This window comes from Pyrgilauda ruficollis, unplaced genomic scaffold, assembly GCF_017590135.1.
Source record: "Pyrgilauda ruficollis isolate IOZ18807 unplaced genomic scaffold, ASM1759013v1 scaffold21, whole genome shotgun sequence".
Lineage (NCBI taxonomy): Eukaryota > Metazoa > Chordata > Aves > Passeriformes > Passeridae > Pyrgilauda > Pyrgilauda ruficollis.
The window spans coordinates 10,706,638-10,727,034 of NW_024520318.1; the positions used below are offsets into that span (position 1 = coordinate 10,706,638).

Consider the following 20,397-nt stretch of genomic DNA (forward strand, 5'->3'; position numbering starts at 1 on the left):
CGGCCGCGCCCCGGCCCCGCCCCGCCCCGCGGGGGCCGCGCAGCCCCGGCCGCGGCCTGGAGTGAGGGGCGAGCCTCCCTCAGGGCTGGGGAGCCCCCCGCACCGCCCTCCCCGCCGAGGGATGAGCCCTTCTGTTCCCGCCTTGGCACCCCTGGATGTGTTGGCACCTCGAAAGGGTGGCCTGGTTGTGCCCGTGGGTCTGCCCCCTCCTCGAGCTGGGGGTGCTGAGGCCGCGAACCCCCGCTCGCCTTCCTTGGGACTGGCAGCCCGCTGCTGTCCTTCACCCCCTGGAGCTGTAAATTTAAATGGAGGCTCTGCCTCCATCCCTCCCGGAGCCAGCACAGTGGGCAGGGGAGTGGGGACAGGGCTGTGCCATTTCCACCTGCCCTGTGTGTGTGACCCCCTGCCCCAGCCCCCTCAGTGCCGCCAGGCAAGGCAGGGGCACATTTCCCCCCGGCACATTCGCTGCCTGGCTCCTGGACGTGCAGCACACATGGGATAACCACTACAGAGGAGGCAGCAGAGCAGCCATGGGAATTATGAGTGCTCTGATTTTGAAGGGCTTTCAGAGAGGCAGCTGTGCAAACACTCATCATTCACGAACAAATCCAAACTTTTGAACCCACCGTTTTAATAAGGACAGTACACCTCTGCATTACTGGGAGAAATTTCACTTCAGTGATTTGCTAGGGTCTATTGAACCAGGGGATTACAGACCAGGAAGGAGTGTCCTCTGTCTTGGGTGTGTGTTTGTCCATTTACTGTAGTTTCCCTTTCTCCTGCACGAATATTTGAATATTGACGCATCTGGACTCATAGCAGGCAAAGTGAGGAAATGATGTTTCCTTTAGAGGGCACAGCATGGGCTGGGTGGTGCTGCCCGCCCTCACCACAGGCTGGACGGAGGGGTCCTTCAGCCTGGACCTGCTGTAATCCCAAACTCTGAGATAAACAGGTGATAATTCCTGATAAAGGTCCTGCTGGAGGTAGGGATGGGGTTGCATTGTTTTGACACCGTGTTTTGCTGCATTCTGATGACTTAGGAGATTTTGCTGGAGCTGCTTCCTGAGATTTGCAAACAGACAAACAAACAGACTCGTGATTACCTGACCTGTGCTGTGCAATGCCAGGGGGGGTCAAAGGGGAGAAAAGCCACTGCAATCTTGCTCCACCGGCCAGAGACAAAGCAAAGCTGCTTTGCCCTGAAAATACTTGTGGCTGCAGGTCTCCAGTGTCCAGGCAGCAGTGCTGGTGTGATGAAATCCACCCCAGCTGCCTGGTAGCAAACTTTTCCAGTTATGTCTTTTTTCAGTTTTGAAGGATTAGAGAACTGTAATTCTTCATGTGAATAAATGGTGTTTTCCTGTGTCTCTGTAGACCACAATTTTATACTTCTGGGGAAGTATAAAGAAGAAGAAAGAAGAAGAAAGCAGCAAAGTTTTCTTTGGCAATGCAGAGATAACAAAGTAGCTGCATTTATCTGTGTATTCATAAAGAACTCTGATGCAGGGAGCAGGGAAACCAGCATGGTGCTGGCTTGCCTGGTAAAGAGGGAGGGCAGAAACTTATGTGAACCTGAGGAGAGCAGGTCTGGATTGATCTTTGACATCTGGAGTCATTTCAGTCCCACAGTGTCCATCTGCAAAGGAATGTGCAGGGTTCCTGGTGCTTCAGAGCACTGAACTGACTCACCTCTTTCCTGGCCCTCCTGTCAGCCCCCACCCCAGACTGGCAGCTCCTCACTGACTCCTGCAGTGCCAGGTCAGCTCTGGACAGGGTTAAAAGTTACCAAGACACCTTTAGAAGGTTTAGATTCTTTTCCTAGAGGCTCTGAGCAGTCAGAAGTGGGAACAGAAGGAGGGATGGGAAGGTCTTGGACTTTACACTGCACCTTCTAGGAAAGTACAAGGAGTCCTGGGTACCAGTGATCTGATTGCACTGGTACTGGGAGGCACATCAGGACTGATCTTGGGGAAGTGCATGCAACCAGCATGTGATGCATGTTGTAGCACTCTGACCACGCTGCTAGCTCTTGGATGGACTGAAATTCATGGCCACTCTGTCCTTGGGAAAATTTGGCTCAGGACTTAACCTAGAATTTATCCTGGTGGCACCCTGGGGACAGTTTGTGCCAAAATTGTCTGTAGTGTGAGTCTGACTGCTTGCTCATACCGTAGGACAGCATTTGTGCTCAGTGTCTTCCCCTTCCAGAAGAACATGGAACTTCGACTGGGGATAGCAATATTCTGTGAGGATTACTGTAGGATTGCAGCCTACACCTGCCTGGAGATGGATGCTGTGTGCCTGAGGGGCAGCCATCCCATTGCTCCTCTGTCCCTGATGGTGCTGCACTGGGCAGTGCTACTGGGTGACAGAATGGCCTTGGGTCAAATAAAGCCAGTGAAAGGACACATATCCATGTGCTTTCAGAGCTCCTGCAGCCCTCACAGGCTGCAGCACAAGTTGTCAGTGCTTCTTTGACCACTGAACATCCCTGACAATCCGTACACAGAGTTTACATAGTCCCCTCATGCACAGTGCCAGCCTCACGAACACCCAATTTGTATTTTGCTTTCTAGGGATAATTTGATAGTTTTTATTTGTGTTTCATGAAAGATTTCAAAACCCAGAAACTATTTCTGTGGAATCATCACAAGGAATTTGCATAGCAAGATAAACACTGAAACTCCACTTTTCCCCTTCACCACTCATCAATGTTCTCAGTGCTTTGGAATTTGCAGTGGATTTTACAGTATCCCTAAGAGCACCTAGTCTCCTCTTCTGAACTTCCTTCCTTTCTTTGAGTCATGAAATATCTGATTTCTTTTCTTGGATGATTTTCTGCTCTGCTTCAATGGGCAAAATAAAACCTTTTACTCCATAATCTTGTCTTTCCTCCTCTGCCTGAGGTTCTTTTGTTTTTCTGGTTTTTTTCCCCGTTGGAACTCCCAAAGAGTTTTCACTCTATTTTCACCTCGTTTTTATACCTGACTTTTGGGAAATACCATTCCTTCAGATCATTAATCTCAGCTGAAAGACCTGGGTTTATCCAAGATGTTGCAATCTCCTCTGTATTCTTTAGGCTAAAGGTATTCCCCTAGTGACAGTCCCCAGTGATTGGCCTGCTCTTAAATAAACATGCAAGTTGGATTTTTGTCCTTCACAATAGCATGACCAAGTGAGAAGAGGCGTGTGTACCGACAGTCTGTGAAATCAAACTGGGATGTTTCTGTCTGCAGGTAGAGAGACTCCTCTAATTGTTCAGCGAGATTGCCCTCGTGTGCCACAGCCCTGCCACCGGCCAAATGCTCAACACCTTGGTCATGTCACTCCCTTGGGGGTGTGAGTCAGAGAGCAGCCTCAGCGCTGTACTCAGCAGAGATCTCAGCTCTGTGGGTAGTAAACGATACCTGTTTCCTTTTCTGGCAAAAACAAGCTTCAACGCTTGCCAGGACTTGCAGGTGAGCAGCCTGGTTTCCTCTTCTCTCACACATTTCTCGGGGAAGGTCTCACTGTGCGTGCCTGTGTTTGGGAAGCACGGGTTCACGTGTGATTCTCTGTCCTTGCATACACTAAAGCTTGCCCCCAGACTCCCCTGAATTCATCCTTGAGCTAAAACTCATGTATAAGGGCAAACATCTGATTGCAAGTTATTATAAGTATGGGCAGGTGCGCAGAGCAGCAGGTGTGCAGAGCAGGCACGCTGCATTACTCTGTTTTCAGAGTGAAGGCACAAGCTTCACAACTGGACCAGAAAATGGGAATGGCCAGACAACAGCACTCCAGCCCATGTTTCTGGTGGCAGCTGGTTGTAAAACCAGGAAATAATGCAAGAACAGTGACCCTTCCCCAAAATGCATTATAGCATGCCCTGATCCATGTCTGAATAAATCTTGAGCCAGTGCCAGTACTTTTAACTTTAATTTTGTTCACTCGATTTTCCCTCCATAAACTCAGCTGTTTGTTTTTTTAAACTTCTGGCACTTGCAGCATTCTGCAGGAAGGAGTTTTGCAGATTTACTCTGTACTTCACAGGAAAGAGCAACACCTTGTTTCTTTTGAACCCTGTGACTTGCTTTTTCATTTGAAGTCCCCAAGGTTCTGGAGGAAAAGGGCAGACTGGTAGGAGGACCACATGTGTTTAGCTCAGGTTTACATTGTCTAGAAAAACCTTAAAAAGACTTTGTTGTTTATCTGCAGGCTACTTTTTCTTCTCTCTCTCCCACTTACTCCTCCATCCATCCAGGAGAAACACCCCTGCTGAACCTTAGCTCCAAGCTCTGTTTTGCAGGCAGCGCCCAGATGTCTTTGCCCAGATGTCAGGAGGATCTAAGACCTCTGCGAATGTTCCCAGGGATTAGTCAGGATTGTGTCCAGCCTGGGCTGCAGTGAGGGGCAGACTGTATTTGGTGGCAGCTGAAGCAGTCAAAGATCACAGCTTGCAGGCTGGAGAGGGCAACAGCACAAGGAAAGCTTAACCCTTCATCTGCTGCTCACTCCTGCAGGGCTGCCATTCAGTAAAAAGTTTTACAAAACAGTTGTTGGAGAAGACTTCCTTCAAATGACTTCCATTGCCCATAAACCACACAGCAGTGAACAGCACCAAAACCAGAGCTTTTACCTACACAGATGAATTGAAACCATCATTTCCAAGAGCAAAGCTCAGATTTCCTCCTTGGTATTGAAATTTGTGGTCAATGGTGGCAGCTTCCATTGGAGGGACTGATAGGATTTATTTGATACTGATTATACACAGGGAATATATTCTGAAAATATTATTTTAAATAGGCTGTAGTAATTATTCATTCTCAAATATTGGGGACAGAAACAGCATAAACCAATCTATGTTTGGTCAGCAGCATGACCTGGAATTCCTAATCAGCTGGAGATAAACCAAGCTAATAATCAACTCTCTTCTTGCAGTCATTCAAACATTCATATTTTCCCACCAGTTGTAATAAGGTTACAGTTTTGGGAGTAGTTTAATTCCACTCTTCACATGATGGATTTCATCTGGCTGTAGCTAAAATGTGTTTATATGTAACACACTGAAGTTGTGTGAGGCTGGCTGAACTCCTGACTTCTCCTCCAAACCTCTCTCTAGTGAGGGCTCTGAAAGGAATTGTGTCTCCTCCCGGGCTTCTCAGTTTTCACCTGTTACCTTTGTTTTTTCTTCTCTTCTGAATCGGCAACCAACAAATGACTACAGGGCCCGAGACTGCCTCAGAATGCCCCAAAAACACCGGAATCTTTCTCATCTGTAAGTGGTTTTGGCATGTGTAAAGCTGTACTTTGTGTGCCACTACCCACAGCTCTCAGCTTTCAGGGCTTGCCTGTGCAAGGCAGTGAGTTGCTGAGGAATAAAGGTGGTCCTGCACTTGCCTGCTCATGTGTTTTTTCCCAAAGCAATACTGGAAGCTCTGATAGAGATTCCATGGCACGAAAACCAACCCTTGGAGGCCAATAGATTTGACCTGTGTGTTAGGATTTATTTTGTTTTCAATTTTTCTATTTTAGTATTGTTCTTTCACTGGACATTCTGTACCAGAGGCCAGATGGAAAACAAAAGTCAGACACAATCAAATTCCTGGAAACAATGAGTTTCATAGTACTAGAGAGGTAATGGTGGGAAAAGCAGGGAGCTAAATGTTGTAGATAGAGGGTAGTTTTTCATCATATCAACATGAAATGTGATTTTCAAAATGTATGAAACTAATCATGGTGTCATGTTGGGACAGGTGTGGTGAGGCATCTGGGGAAGAGGTTCAGCAGTGATGTGGCAGATGGAAAGTGTGGCCTGTCAGAAGGGTCAGCCACAAAGTGTGGCCACTTTCCCCATCATGTGCCACTAGGAACACGTGGAGCACAGCAGTTCCTGGTGTCACAGTCCCAGAGCAGGAGAGGGGAAACAAAGAGAGTAAGTGAGACCCAGGCTGACTGAGGGTGAGGCAGATCCATGTGTATGTGAGTGTCATGCTCAGTGCCATGAGAGATGTGCACAAAGGTCCTGACAAGATAAAAATCATCCCCGGTACCATCCGTGGAGGAGTTTTCTACGTGCATTTCCAGGAGATGGGCTCTGTAAAGACCTTCTTCTTGCCATCTACCCATCCTGTTTGCTCTCATTGTGTTCCTGATGCTTCCAACGTCTTGGTCATGATCCTCCAAGATAATTTATAGCAAGAATCACTTTTCTACCCAAATCTCACCAAGTGTCCAGCAGGGACTCAGTGATGGATGGTGCACATGCTCATTTATGAACTTGATGCCCTAGTTATGGAATTAACTTCCTGAGACTGGCAAGAATCTGATCACCTTCAGAATCACCACTGAAAATTTTTCCTCTTTGGAATAACCTCAGGTTGTTCTTGCTGAAATCAGATGAAGGGAGGAAGGAGGCATTGGAATGATATTACAAAGAGATGGGGAGGAGAAAAGATGCCTAATGACTACATCTGAGGTTCTCTGCAGGAGCTGCTGTTCAGACAGTCCTGAACACAGAGTTACCTCTGTGAAGTCAGAGTTACCACCATTTACATTGCCCAACCACTGACCAAGCGAGCCATCAAGATCAAGTACCTGTGAATCTGGTTTTGGGGGAAACCTTCACACCAAGGAAAAGCCCAAGCTGTACTCAGCACTTCAGAAATTACTCAAAGATTCTCATCTCAGGGTATGGCTTTGTCTCACCTTTTTGTGCCTGGACCACAACCTGTGCCCTTTTCCTAAGCCCTTATTACATGTCAGATAATTAGTGCTGGGAAGATAAAGTGACCCAGTGTCCTTCCTGGAAAGGCTCTGCCATAAATTCTTGCCAGATTTCTAGATCAGACTGTTAGGAGCAATGCAAAGATTAGGAAATGAAGTTTCATGTCTTTTTCAGGTTGCTGAACTTAGCCCCTTTCACATGCTGCTAGGAATTCCTCTGGGGATCAATAAGACCAAACCTATTTGTGGTGTCCTTGGACACTGGAAAAATTCAAGATGCACAGATTACTGTGCTGTAGGAAATCTCATGACATGCCAGAAACAGTTAACAACTGCTCAGCATCCTCAGAGGTATGCTGGCCCTGTACAACCATCTTCCAACAAGCAGTTGTCTCTGGAAATGGAGAGGAGCAGAAGGATGGGATTTGTAAGTATTGACATTCAATGTGGTCAGTCCTCTTTAAGACACCAAATCAAAGCCAGGTATTTCTGAAGAACTCAGTAGCCCCTGCCATGACACATGTAGTTGGATTTTTCAGTGGGGAGCAGAGTGAAACACTTAGAGAGTATTTAAATGTAGCCAGTTAATCTAATGCCTGCAAGGAAATGAAACTCTTGAAAAGCCTTGGCGAGGTGCAAGACTCATCTGCACTGAAAGCAGAACTGTGTGTTGGCAGAGGAAGAGGGAAGGAGTTTCTTCCCTGGACTTTCCAACACACCCTTTATCGCTAGGACTGGGAGAGCACATTGGAAACCCAAGGTCATATTTCAATGCCTGGAGGGAGTTTAAAACCCCAGTTATCTGGCTGGAGGTCAGAGGCTGGGGGTGTTTCTCTCACAGCTGTGTCCCTGCTGCTGAAACTCTCCCTTAAGCCCGATGTACACAGAGGCTTTGCCAACGGGCGTTTCGGGAGCGCTCCGTGAGCCCACGCCCTGTGCTGTTGACAAAGAAGGTGCAAATGAAGCTTTAAGCCTGAAAAGAGGGGAGGGATGATCTCCTTTGGGAGAGCGTGGGTGAGGAACAACACATCTTCATGAAGGACAGAAACTGGGCCCTACATGAACCAGGACCACCAGGGCAGAACGGGGGCCGGTGAAAGAAAGAGGGAAAGGACATGCTGTGCTTTCTTTTCTTAGTGCACAGACTCCGATGTGGAGGAGAGAGGACAGTGAGTGTGTCGGTAGGGACAGATGGCAGGCAAGTGGGCAGACACTGATTTTAAGAGAATCACAGCCCCAGAGTTCTGCCGGAAAACTCCTTACAGATCTTGCACCCAAACCTGGCCCCCACTCATCTAACCAGATCTCAAAACTCTCCTGTGTTCACGGTCTGTGAATCACAGCAGCAACTGTTCTCTCCGAGCCTCAGCTCTTGTCCTCTTGGGCTTTTTATAGCAGACCAAACATCCTGTTACCAAACTGCATTTCTAACCCCGTAGTTACTTTCATCCCTTTCTCGATGAGTCTCCTAGAGGGTCTTTCGTCATTCTGATAAGCAGGTTGGTGAGTATCAGCGAGAGGCACGGAGGTCTGAAGCGGATGTTTCCTGTGAAGTGAGTCACAGGGGGGGCTGGATTCCAGCCAGGAGAGCCCTGCAGGGCCAAGCGCACCTACGGCCCCTCCCCTGCCAAGGTGTCCCTGAGGAGCCGCCCGAGCACGGGCACGACACAGACCCCTTCCACCGCGGCACCTTTCTCCTTGCTTTTCTCTGGTACTCTGGAGAGTGCTGAATGCCCACGCTGCTCTCCCTCCCCTTCCTGCACGATTGCTAGTAGCGGCACAGAGGCTGTGCTACACTTGCGTTTAATCACCCTGGTATCAGCGCACGGGAAAGTTCAGGCTCATGCTGGGAAAGGCACGCTCGGATGAGGATGACGCCGCAGGGACGTGGCAGGGCATCAACAACCCCCGAGGTGCCTGGGGACGAGGGCTGTGGACTGGAACTTGTGACATGCCGAGAAAAGGTGTGTCTGATCCTCTACCCAGCTCCTCTACCAAAACACACCTGCGTGGAGCTGGTATGCAGTGACGGGCAGCGCGTATTCTCTGGCGGCTCCCAGGAAAGCCGAGTGGTCACACACGTTTTCACTGATAGGGATCTTCCCACGCCCAGGCAGGGAGTCCTGCCCCAGTGCTAAAGAGGAGCAGGACTCCTCGCTCTCGATCTAAAGACACTTAGTCAGGGCCGCGTTTTCCCCAGCTCTGAAGTGGGGTTAGTCATACATCATTGAGATTATGTGATTCTCAGGAGTGGGGTTTCATAGGCAGCCATAATAAATTTATTGTACTGAGGAGAACATGGTACTTTGAGAACCTGAAAAGACTGTAATGAAAATGCTTGTTTTAGCATTTATTGCTTTGTAGTGCCTGAAAAAGCTGTTTTAAATGAGTGTGTGCAAGCATCATATCTGTGTGTATAATATGCAGACACACACACACACATACAAACACAGTTTTTACTTACCAATCCTTTAAGCTCTCATTCACCAGAACATGCCTTTCCTTTCCTGTTTTCCTTTAATCCTGTATATTGCCTGCTTGAAAAATCATAGGCTGCTCAGAAGTCTTACTATTTTGCTTGGGGTTACTGAGCTAAAGCCAAGCTAAATCCCAAGGTTTTGTGGCTGTATGAGCGTGGCTGAAGGGGTACATTACACACTGCTCTGTAATTTGTGTACACATCTCACATCCCAGGAGCACTGCTCTGGAGCTGAACACACTTTGAGGCCATGGATGGTGGTGTGTGAAGCAGGAAAAGGGAGGCGGTACAACCAGGAGGGAGGAGTGGGAAGGGTTGGGCAGACAAGCCCAAGGAGCAGAAGAGCTCTTAGAGAAACCCCTTCCAAAGTTCTCCATCACCTCTGACTCCTCAGCCCTTCCTGCTGGACAAGCTCCTGGCCCTGAACAGGAGTCACATCATGGGCTGCTTGCGTGTGTGCAGAGAGGTCTGTGTTCCATGCACCAACGCACAGCATCACCACTTCCTTCTTGCTCCAGGCCCTCTGCTACACTGCATATTAGACACTGAGGAAGTGAAGGCGGAACAGCACCCTTCTGTGCTCACTGGGCTGCAACCTCAGTGGGGTGTTGCTGCAAAAATGGTTTTGTCAGTAGACTGGTGACAACCACCTCCCAAGAGTGGCAGTAGTTTCTCTTTCTCTAACATAAATAGCTTGGCTGTAACGGAGAGCACAGACCACCTTGTGTTAATGAGTAATAAAAGCAATTGTCCCATGGTGCATTTGTCCCTGAGCTGGGACTGAGTGTAGTCAAGGTGATAAAACTCTTACATTAGCAAAGTTCTGCTGCATCAATACCACACAGAGCAAGAGCCTGACAAGGCCAAGCTCTGACAATCAAATATTAGGATACCCTAATGCTTTTATTAGTGTCAAAGCACAGTTAGCACATGTAGTACAGCCTACAAATTCATTGGAAAGCTACTCTGAGTCATGTCAGCCAGGTTTCGGGCTATACAAAGACATCGTGGGAGGATATTTTGGGAGAGCTGTTTTCTGAAGCTGAGGGGACATCTGTCATGCAAGTTAGGAAAGCAGACCATGATGAGAAACTGCTACACTTTGCTTCAAGAAGATGTTGACTTGTTCTAAATAAAGAATATTAAACATGTACCTTGCCATTTTCTACTAAATAAAGAATATTGTATTCTTTCTAGTAACTACAGCAGATTCTATGGGTGTGTTTGAAGACACAGACCTAAAGAAGGACCAGACATTGGATTGGTCTCTCCAGCAGGTGAAAAGCCACGAACCATCTTCATGGTGCTGCACACTCTGGAGCAGCCTTACACCAGGGAAAACGGAAGGGTCCTGACCTGCTGCTGTCCAGGCCAGGATGCTCCAGAGCCCCAAGCTAGATGCAAATGGCTGGAGCCACTTCCTGCCCCCAGTGACTCATGGCCAGGGAAGCACTGGCATCCTGCTCTAGGAAGGGTCACTCACCTGCCCTGCCCTGCAGGGAAGGTGAGCACAGGGAGGTGGAAGGAGCTGGGACAGTAACATATTGCTGGGCATGCGGAAAATAAACAAGACATCACCAGGACTACAATAACAGCTGTGGGGAGATGGAGTGAAGCACAGGCAGCGCTGGTGCCTCACATGCTGCTTCCACCCCTTGGTGGAGTTTGCCTCTTGGTCTGACATCCATGGGCATTTCTTGGGATGGGCTGGAAGAACAGAGTACAATGTGCCCAGCACAAAAGCCTACAAACACCTCTCTGGCTATTAGCATGGAAGATTTTCACTTTCCACCTCTGTCATGCTTGTATTGACACACTTCCACCATGCACCAAATAAGAGAAAATGTCCCCTTTCTTTCCACTTGGCTTATCCTCTCTGAAAGTGGCTTGCATTTGGGTACAGGACAGAAGGAGAAGGCAATGGCCATAATATATTTCATATGGCTATAATACATTTCCTGGTTAATCCAGGCTCTGTTGCTGTTAAACTCTGGTCCTGACACTGATAAGGACTTAATGCTGATTGTGGGAAGGCTGTCTCAGATTTTTCAAGCCTATTCTAGCTCACCACACCACTTTTTCTGAGTTGCCAGTAATAACAACTGACTAGGATGCTTTTTAAAAATGGGTGCATACAGAGGTTAATGAACTCAGAACAAGTATAAGAAGCTGATGTCTATTTTTAGTACCTGTATCAGACAAATGTAATCTGTATACATATATGTGCTAATGAAAGTCGTGATTCTTTATGGGACCTGTGTGGCCACTGCCATGTCCCCATGGGTCAGAACTGTTGAAAACACAACACAGAAAGCCATGAAGCAAAAATCATGAAGGTTTCTTTGACTTATCCAGACATTTGGATACCAGAAAACTCAGCAGAAAGCATCATATCCACATAACCACATCAAGACTTGCATCTGGGAAAGATGGAAGAAAAAAAGTTCCTCACTTGTCAGCTTCTACAATTGGAATTAGGAAACAGAAAGCAGAAAGCTGAAGCAGCAGAGCCTCCTGCATACCCTGGGAATTTTGTTCTCCACTTCAGCCTCTCAAAGCATGTGCTGAGGACCTGTTCCACAGGGTGACCTCTGAGGAGTGGAGTGAGCCTGACATCGAGGGTAAAAGTTGTGATCTCTGTCAGCAAAACCGCCTTATGAGGCTATGATTGGAATTATACGGGTTATCTATTGTAAGAATAAACTTCTCATTGCTGTGGTATTTGAAGGGGAATCCCGGAGAAGCAGAAGCTTTGAGCAGTGCTGTAAAGGTGCCACTTGGCTCCATCTGGAGGTGACAGCTCAGATGACAGACACCGCCAGCCTGGGCAAGCAGCTGGAAGCAAAGCTGTACGCACAGCAAGAAGCTGCTCCTCTGCCCTGTGTTGAATATTTGCCCATTCAAGGCAGGTCTTCAGCCTGTTACTGCTTCTCTTGAAATTCAAAATCAATGATCATTGAGGATGCGATGGTTTCTGTACTTTTGTGCCTTTGGGGTGGGAGGAATTTCTAGTCCCACTCCCCTTTGGTTTTCCTGAAGGGTGCCCTGATGGGTTTCTCAGCACTGCACGAGAGGAGATATTGAGAAGCCTCTTACAGAGTCCCCAGCCTTCTACCTCTGGCAGCCTGTGTGACCCCTGCTCACCTGTGGAGTTCAGCAGGAAAACAGAAATTTGCAGTCAGAGTAAGCAAGCAGGGAAATTCCAACCAACTGAAATCCTCCAGACTGGCACTAGTCTGAAAACTTCAAGATTTCCACATGGGAGTTGTACTCATGCCATGAACAAATTGAGGCCTAGGGCATGAGGGGTATCAAGTTTTGACTTAAATTCAGAATATAGAGTTCTGCATCTGGGATGGGGGTGGATGTTGGTTCTGAAGGCCCATGACTGCTGCCTTTTCCTTTTCCTCCCTGGTGACATTTCTGCATTGAACTAGATCATCACTGCACCAGAGACCAACAGGGTAACAACCAAGGGGCCTGGGATCTACACCAAGACACTTAATAATTGCTCCCTGCTAAGGCATAAACTATTGAACAGGAATAAATGTGTGTGTGCACATAAGAGCTCCTCTCTGTGTCCCTCAGCAAGGCTCAAGACTTCTGCCCTGGAGAACAATTTTTGATTCTTTTTTCTAATCCCTATTTTGACAAAACCTTCCATGATACCTGCCTCCCCTGGCAGCCCAGGGCTGCATGTCCCTTCTGCACAGCCCCGTTTCTCTTCAGTCAGGCATGACAGGAGGTGTAGCGGTGCAGGGCGGATTGGCTGCAGCAGCTCCCGTGGGCGCTCTCACCCTCCTCCTGACCCTGGCAGGTGAGCACTGCCCCGCAGCCATCACTACCAGATGGCACCTGCACCAGAGAGGAGGTCCTGCTCTTCATGGGCGCTGCTGGGCATCTGGGACACTGACACTGTCTCTACCCTAGCTTTAGGAGCAAGGCTGGGCGCTGTTGTTCGCACTCCCCTGGATGTGCTGAGCACCTGCTGGCATGAAGTTTTTCCTCCAATATGTGGGCTTCTTTTTTGCCTTTTTCTCTGCTGCGTTTTTGATAATATCTACCTGGACAGACTGCTGGATGGTGAATGCTGATGACTCTCTGGAGGTAAGACTGGGATGAGGAGAGCCTGATCACCAAATCCAATGTGTGCTAGAGAGAGTTTGTTCCTGGTATCATTGCTCCACTTCACTCTCATGCTCTTTCTCCCTGTTGTGCTGGATGAAAGTGGATGAGAATGAAAATAATTACTGTGGCAAGAGCAGGAGAAAAGTGGCATTTTGTGAAATTCTCTTTGCCAGACTTTTTTTTATCCAGACTGTGCTCTTACTTAGTAAGTTCAGGAAAGATCTACAGGCTCTAGTTTTAAATGTGCATGAACTTGAGAAGAGTTATCCTGTACCTCCAATCTGCTTGGATATTTTGAATATGTTTCTAGTTCTGTAGTTCAGTCTTCTTGGTGGAGACATCCAGCATGTACAACTGTGCTCTTCAAATCTTTTTCTGACCAGCCATTGAGCTACAGGGCTACCAGAAATTTAAGGGGAGCATGGGGACTCAATATGTCCTGGAACTCATATGGACAGTAGCACTCTCATGTTAGAGAAAGGTATTGGCAAAAGGTAATTGCAAACAAGGGAGCAGATTGCTGCTTACATTCAAGGTGTGCCCCAAAGACTCCAGGTCCAAAATCATCACTGTTTCTCCAGCACTCAGTACTGCATATTTAAAATTTTCTTCCCAGCACAGCCATTCATTTCTGTACATTTAAGCTGCAGGTCCACAGTGTAGGAATCTGCTGTCTGGCAAATTGGATCGTTTAGGTAGTGAAAGTGAAACACCTTCCAGGACAGAAAGTTTGTCTGAATGTATCAGGAGGAAACTTTCTATCTACTATCCAGCATATGAAACCATGAGCTCCTCTGCACCCAGTGATTGCAATGCAGCATTTAGCTGCAGCACGTGAAGAGGTGAATTATCCAAGGAAAGAAGGCTAAAACTAATTACGAGAAAAACATTTTTTCCCCCTCTATGCCACATGAAATCCTGACACTCTGACTGTGAGAAACCCTGAAAGGTGGATGTAAGTGCTGAGATGATGATCCAAGGCACTGCAGTTCCTGGTGGTCAGCGTGTCTGCTCAGTGAGCCTCTTTTCAGGACAAAGAGTGCACCGAGTGATGCTGGATGGGATGTGACTCTTCATTTGGGAGATATTTCAGATTCCTATCAGGAAGTACTCAGATGAAGGTATATCAGTATACTCGGAAGAGCCAAGGGAGTCCAGTTGTGGGGAAAACCAGATGAGAGAAGCCCAGCTCCTGAGCAAAGTGAGTCCAGTAAAGAGCTGGTCCATTACCCTGAGGCTGTGTAACCTTGTCTTCCTGGCGCAAAGGCACACCTGCGATGGGCTGTCCGAAGTGCTCCATTAACACCCAGCTTGGTCATTAGAAACCTCTGTTCTCACATTCCGGCTCTGAGTGTGAATACTAAATAATGGAGTAAAACGCCCCCAGCCTTAATACCTGACCACTGATCTTAATGACCCTAATGACTCACTGCCTCTCTAAACAGGGGAATGTCCACGGCCAGAAAGGCTACAGTCCGCAATGATTCCTGTTTTCAGCTGGAAAAAGGGTAAGTTAGGCAACTTTGGCTCCAGGAGAAGGGAGCTCCATCCTTCCGCAGCTGCTGGATCTTGGCTGGTTGCTTGGCTTTGACCCTGGCCCCCCGCAGCTGGGGAGGATGAAGCCCTCACTGTGGTCCCACTGGAGAGGAGCATCCCAGGAAGAAGAGGCCGGGGAGCAGCCACCTCCAGAGAGGCTGCAGGGGCCCTGACTCAGCTTTTACAGCCCCTCACCTCCCTTGAGAAACAACAGGTTACAGAAAGGTGTTTAAGTTAGTGACTCCCTGTGAAGCATCAAGACAGGGCTGGGTCAATTTTTGCGGTAATTTGTAGTGGAAAAAGCCCATAATCTGCTTCTCAACGAGTGCTGTATTGTGTAGACAGTCCCTCCCTGTTGCAGGTGGATTATAAATACCGCCACTACTGTTAAATGCTGCCTGTTTTACTCTCAAGCTGGGCTTGTAATCATTGTCTGCTGGCACCTTCTCAGAGTGCGGTACAACACTGTGACTAACATCGCTTACATGTTTGTCTTCTCCGCTTTCCCCAGAAGGAGAGTGTGTGTTCTGTAATTTTCCTTTTTTTTCTGTATGAGAATTATTTTAATATTAATTATACATTATGAATAGGATATAATTATCTATATTACAGTCATTATGCAGTTCATGTTTTACATGCATACTTGTGTTAGGGAAAGCAGGTCGTGGCAATGTGTTTCGCAATCGGAGTGGGGGATGAGGAGCATGGCTGTGATGTTTGGCTGCTCTGGGAGTCCTCAGCTGGGACCAAGGAAGCTGGAGCAAACCTGCTATAGGGGGAGAGGGGTGATGGGGAATTAGTGCTACCAACATGGTGCAGAAGTCCAGCCATGGGATGAGGAAATCCATGTCCCCACATGGTGCCCCATGCCCTGACCCCTGTCCCCCTTACAGCAGCCAGTTCCCGTGTGCCTGAAGGTCTGTGCTGTCAGCACAAGGGAATATGCTCAAGGGTGGCTTGGGAGCAGATTAACAACCAGGAGGATCAACAGTGCACAAAGCAGAGGGGAGCACGTGTTGGCCCTTGGCAGCAGAAACCAGAATAGCTCAGCAGCAGCTCAGGGCAGCCACAGGTCCCCACAGTGACACCTGTTCCTATCCCTCCTGCACCAGGCAATAGGACTATTATCCCTGGCTGCACACAGGCTGTGTAGAAATGGGCTGCCTCCCGCTTTGCCCATGCTGGCTGTAGTAGGAGTAGTGACAACTGAAATATCCCAAGAAACGGGAAGCATTAAACAAGCTTTTGTTAGTCTGGGAAGGAGGTTATTTCACAAGCTAGACCATAACTGTTGTGCTTAAAACCTCTGTTTTGCTTGGAGGGTGACAAAGCCTGGAATCCTGTTAGTCTCCTTATAAATAATTTAGATATAGATGCTGCTTGTAAGATTTAAAAAACAGTAATAATATCAGCAAGTGAGGAAGTAAGTGACATGATTAGCTGAATGCAGAGTAGTATTAATAAGCCTATGGTGGTTTGGGAGGAAAGAGAAATTATATAAACACAAGTGGAACAAAATGTAATTTAATAAAAATATGCTACTTTCAAGCACAGCCTGAACAGTGGTGAATTAAGACAGAAGAGGACCTGCAACTGCATTAAGAGTGCCATGGTAAAAATACATTGAATGTAAACATGGCAAATTGTTTTACAAAACTCTGTTCTCTTGAAAAGCACAGAATCAATGAAATTAGTTTCTTCCATCACTGCTTCTCATTTTTCATCACATTTTTCATTAAATATGCTCTGAAATTCTCAGAAACATTAAGCACTTCTCATCTTCATGAAACAAAACATGTAGATTATTTTCATTCAAATACAAATAGTATGTCTTCTGCCAGTCTGAAGTAGCGAGTCATTTTTCCTCACCTTTGATCCAGACAGCAGTATCACAGAGGCGGTGTGCAGCTTGGCTCAGACATTGTGTTGTGGAGAAAATATTACAGTTGGCTACAGACCTCAGTACATCCTGAATAAGACTTTATTATGTGTCCAAGATATGTTATTATCTGCTTTGTGATTTACACAGTGCAAGAAAAATGAATTTATTGCATCATCCAAGCAAGCCTGGTCCCCTTCCCCTGCGTGAAACTCATCTGCTGGAAGTTTCTCTTTCCATTAACTGCAGCGGGTGTCGCTGGCAGAAGTGGGCAGGCTGGAGTCCAAAGCTGCACCGACATTAACTCTGCTCCTCGTATGAGCAATACCAGGAATAATTTAAAGGTGCTTGTTGCCATATTTGCATTGGTAATGGAAACGCCTCCCGTATTAAAGTGATTTATGGAAGCCTGGGCTGGGAATGGTATCTACGGCTCGAGGACAGCGGAGACGATTAACCACGATGCTGCTCTGCCCCAGTCTGGATGTCTCAGTGATGACTGTGGCTTGGGCACGCGTGGTCCCAGGGCCGGGATCAGCACCGGCTGCCTCTGGTTCTCCAGCCAGTGTTTACAGCTGAGTCATCTGGGGGCAGCCCTCCCCAGGTGTCTGCAGAGGGGCTCGCATCCAGACTCCTCTTCTCTCCTCTCCCACTCTCTGAGCTGCCCCTCCTCTGTCAGGAGGACGGTGTAAGGAAGGGGAGCACAGGCAGCAAAATCTCGGGTTGTCTGGTCCGTGGCCCTACCCAGCTCAGCCTAGACAAGAGTTTGGCAATGAGTGAGCAAACCTGCTCTTAGATCTTTCTGGTCAGCCACCCCCCAGCTCCTCCCAGAAATTTCCTCAAAAATTTTTATCCTTACTAGTAGGCAAGGGTTTTTTTCCTAATGTCTAGTCTGAATTATTTTGCTCTAATGTAAAAACATTAGTAGGGATGTAGAAAACATTGTCCTTTTCCTCCATGCTTCTGCTTTTTCTCTTCAAGCTAAACACTCTGGTTTACCATCATTGTAACTGGACCAGGATTTCTACTGAAGGGCTAAGACAGTCACCTGCTGCGTTGGTGGATATTTTAACCTATGGTCTTTTTTGTCCTCTCAATCCACAGGTGAGTACAAAATGCCGTGGCCTGTGGTGGGAATGTGTCACAAACGTTTTTGATGGGATCCAAACTTGTGATGAGTACGACTCCATCTACGCCGAGCATTCCGGTATGTAAGAGTCAGAGATGTTTCTGCAAGTGGTGGGAACACTTGAATGTAGACTAAGAGTATCTGTTCTACTCAGTGACAGATAATTAGAGGCATGTTTCTTTTCTCAGTCAGGTGTTACTCCCAAGGTAAGCTGAAAAAAGCTGAACACCAGAAAAAAAATATTCCTGTGGGATCTGACCCCATAAGCTGCCCACATTTCCATTCCTTGTGCACTGGAATGATCTGCTTTTGTCCTGCAGTGAAACTGGTGCTGACCCGAGCCATGATGATTACAGCAGACCTCCTGTCAGGATTTGGATTTCTCTTCCTGGTCCTGGGACTGGATTGTGTGAAATTCCTTCCTGATGAGCCGCTCATCAAGCTGCGCATCTGCCTGGTGTCTGGGATTATGTTGCTCCTTGCAGGTATTTCCCCACTGTGTCCCCATTCTGTAGGACACCCTTTAGCAAAGTGGGGAAGCTAAAAGCCTTCTTTTATTTTGGCTGGTGATTTTCTGAAGGAGGAAGGGTCTTCATTTAATTTATTTGTGTAATGCAGCTTCTTCTGTTCACCACCTGCCTCAAACATGTAGTTCAGTTTATCTGCTTTCAGTTCATGTTTTGACCAGGTGAGTTGGCTTTGAGTTGACTGACTTCCATTTATTGCTATTTCACTGTGGAACAGTTGAAGTCGTTCATAGAGCAAAGAGACCTTGCTGTAGGTCTCTAGACCAATTGCTGGAAGACTAGAAAGTCCTGGCATCTTGGTTTGGTTCCTGGCTCTGCCACAGATTGTGTGACCTTGGGCAAGTCACTTAGCCCAAAATGTCTGCAGCTGATCTCTAATAAAAGGATAATAACATGTCTGTCCCTTCTAGGTGATAAATACCCAACTGGCTGAGGTGCTTTGCTGTTACAGCCAGTAGGAGAATTTTAAACACAAAAATAAATAGCCAACTAGGTACCAAATAATATAATTTGACTTTATGCCAATATCATGCAGCTACCTCTTCTTCAGTCTAAGCAGATTTAATAACTCACCCCAGCCACTGGGAGCACATGCAAAACATGTCGAGAGGCTCTTTTAAACATCTTCCAATTCACTTCTCAAAGTTTGTCTGAAAAGCATCATCAAAGTTCTGAAAATCAAAACAGATCAGAAAATTGAATTCTGGAGACAATTTTACAAGCAGCTGGGAGGGAAGGAGCTTCTTGCCTTTTGCTGTAGAAACCTGAGTGCTGCCAGTGTGCTGGAAATGTGTGAGAGTGCCAAGCCAAGAGGTGCAGCCTCTGCCTGGCAGCACAGGATACCAGCAGGAGCCAGGGTGAATCCACCAAAGACAGAGCATGGAAGGGGACCAAAACCTGTCATCCCAAGAAGGTCTTCCCACCCTGAAGTCTGCCCCAGCAGACAGCAGCTACAGCTTTAGATCTGCTCCCCCATGGTTCTGAGTGTGGCACCTCTCTGCAGGTCTGCCTGGCATCACGGGCTCCGTGTGGTACGCCGTGGATGTCTACGTGGAGCGCTCCTCTCTGCTCTTCCACAACGTGTTCCTGGGCATCCAGTACAAGTTTGGTTGGTCCTGCTGGCTTGGCATGGCGGGGTCACTCGGCTGCTTCTTGTCTGGGTCCCTGCTCACCTGCTGCATGTATCTCTTCAGAGGTGAGGAAGCACGGCTGAGGCACAGCTCAGGGACAGAGCCGTTGCTCAGGGCGTGCTACAGGTGCACAGGGTGGGGAAAGTCCTTTGGCATGGTTGCTATCTCCAGTGGTGATATTTTCAGCTGTAAAATGGGAATAGTCTTAGGCAGCTCTAGAAAGCACATCAAGGTCTTCATGTGGGAGCTGAGGTGCCAGGGTGACATAAATTGTGTTGTTATTATATAACATCATGGAGTGCTGCTTTCCCTGAATAATGAAACTTTGCAGCTGAAAGTCACCGAGCACTCATTAGCAGTTCCTATTTCTCTCCCTGTGCCTCACAGAGACCAGTTCTGGAAGATTCCATTCTGCCTACTCCTTGAGGAAAGGCTATTCCTCAGCTGCGAGTGTTGTAACAAACATGCATTTGCCATCCTCACAAACAGCCACCTCCAAAATGTATGCGGTGGACACAAGGGTGTGAGGAGGAGGTAAGTGCTCCAGAAAGAGCTCTGCTTTAATTTGTAGTGGATTGCACAGAGACTCAAGCTCTTGTGGTTATGATACAGATGCAGTTGAATTTCAAGGATCTACTGTATGCTACGATATTTGCATTATGAGAGCTTCAAAATACCTTTCCTCCAAGAAAGTAAATTCTGAGAAAATCCTGCTTACTGGAATCCTCTTGACTTGAGTGCTGAGACCACTTGTATAAGCACAGACTGAAATAACCAGCACAAACTCTTTTCAGCATTTGTCTCAATGCTATTGGTGGAAGTGAGATAAATCAGCCATTCCTGAATCAGAACCCAGTATTCTGCATGAAGACCCCCAAACT

At 47.4% G+C, this 20,397-nt stretch overlaps 1 protein-coding gene across 1 annotated transcript; it reads left to right on the forward strand.

The window, feature by feature from the left end:
- The first annotated feature begins 13,177 nt into the window (after positions 1-13,177).
- On the forward strand, positions 13,178-20,043 carry CLDN16 (claudin 16). The gene is made up of 5 exons (XM_041467973.1): positions 13,178-13,294; positions 17,835-17,937; positions 18,180-18,344; positions 19,390-19,581; positions 19,904-20,043. Exons 1-5 carry the CDS (start codon positions 13,181-13,183, stop codon positions 20,041-20,043), a joined length of 714 nt encoding a protein of 237 aa, XP_041323907.1. The 5' UTR covers positions 13,178-13,180.
- Positions 20,044-20,397: the final 354 nt, after the last annotated feature.

What these genes read in the sequence shown, in the direction of transcription:
- CLDN16 (XM_041467973.1), top strand. Translation starts at nt 13,181, where the DNA reads ATGAAGTTTTTCCTCCAATATGTGGGCTTCTTTTTTGCCTTTTTCTCT. An exon ending in ATGCTGATGACTCTCTGGAG is followed by an intron (nt 13,295 to 17,834) that starts GTAAGACTGGGA and finishes CTCAATCCACAG; the next exon opens with GTGAGTACAAAATGCCGTGG. An exon ending in GATTATGTTGCTCCTTGCAG is followed by an intron (nt 18,345 to 19,389) that starts GTATTTCCCCAC and finishes ACCTCTCTGCAG; the next exon opens with GTCTGCCTGGCATCACGGGC.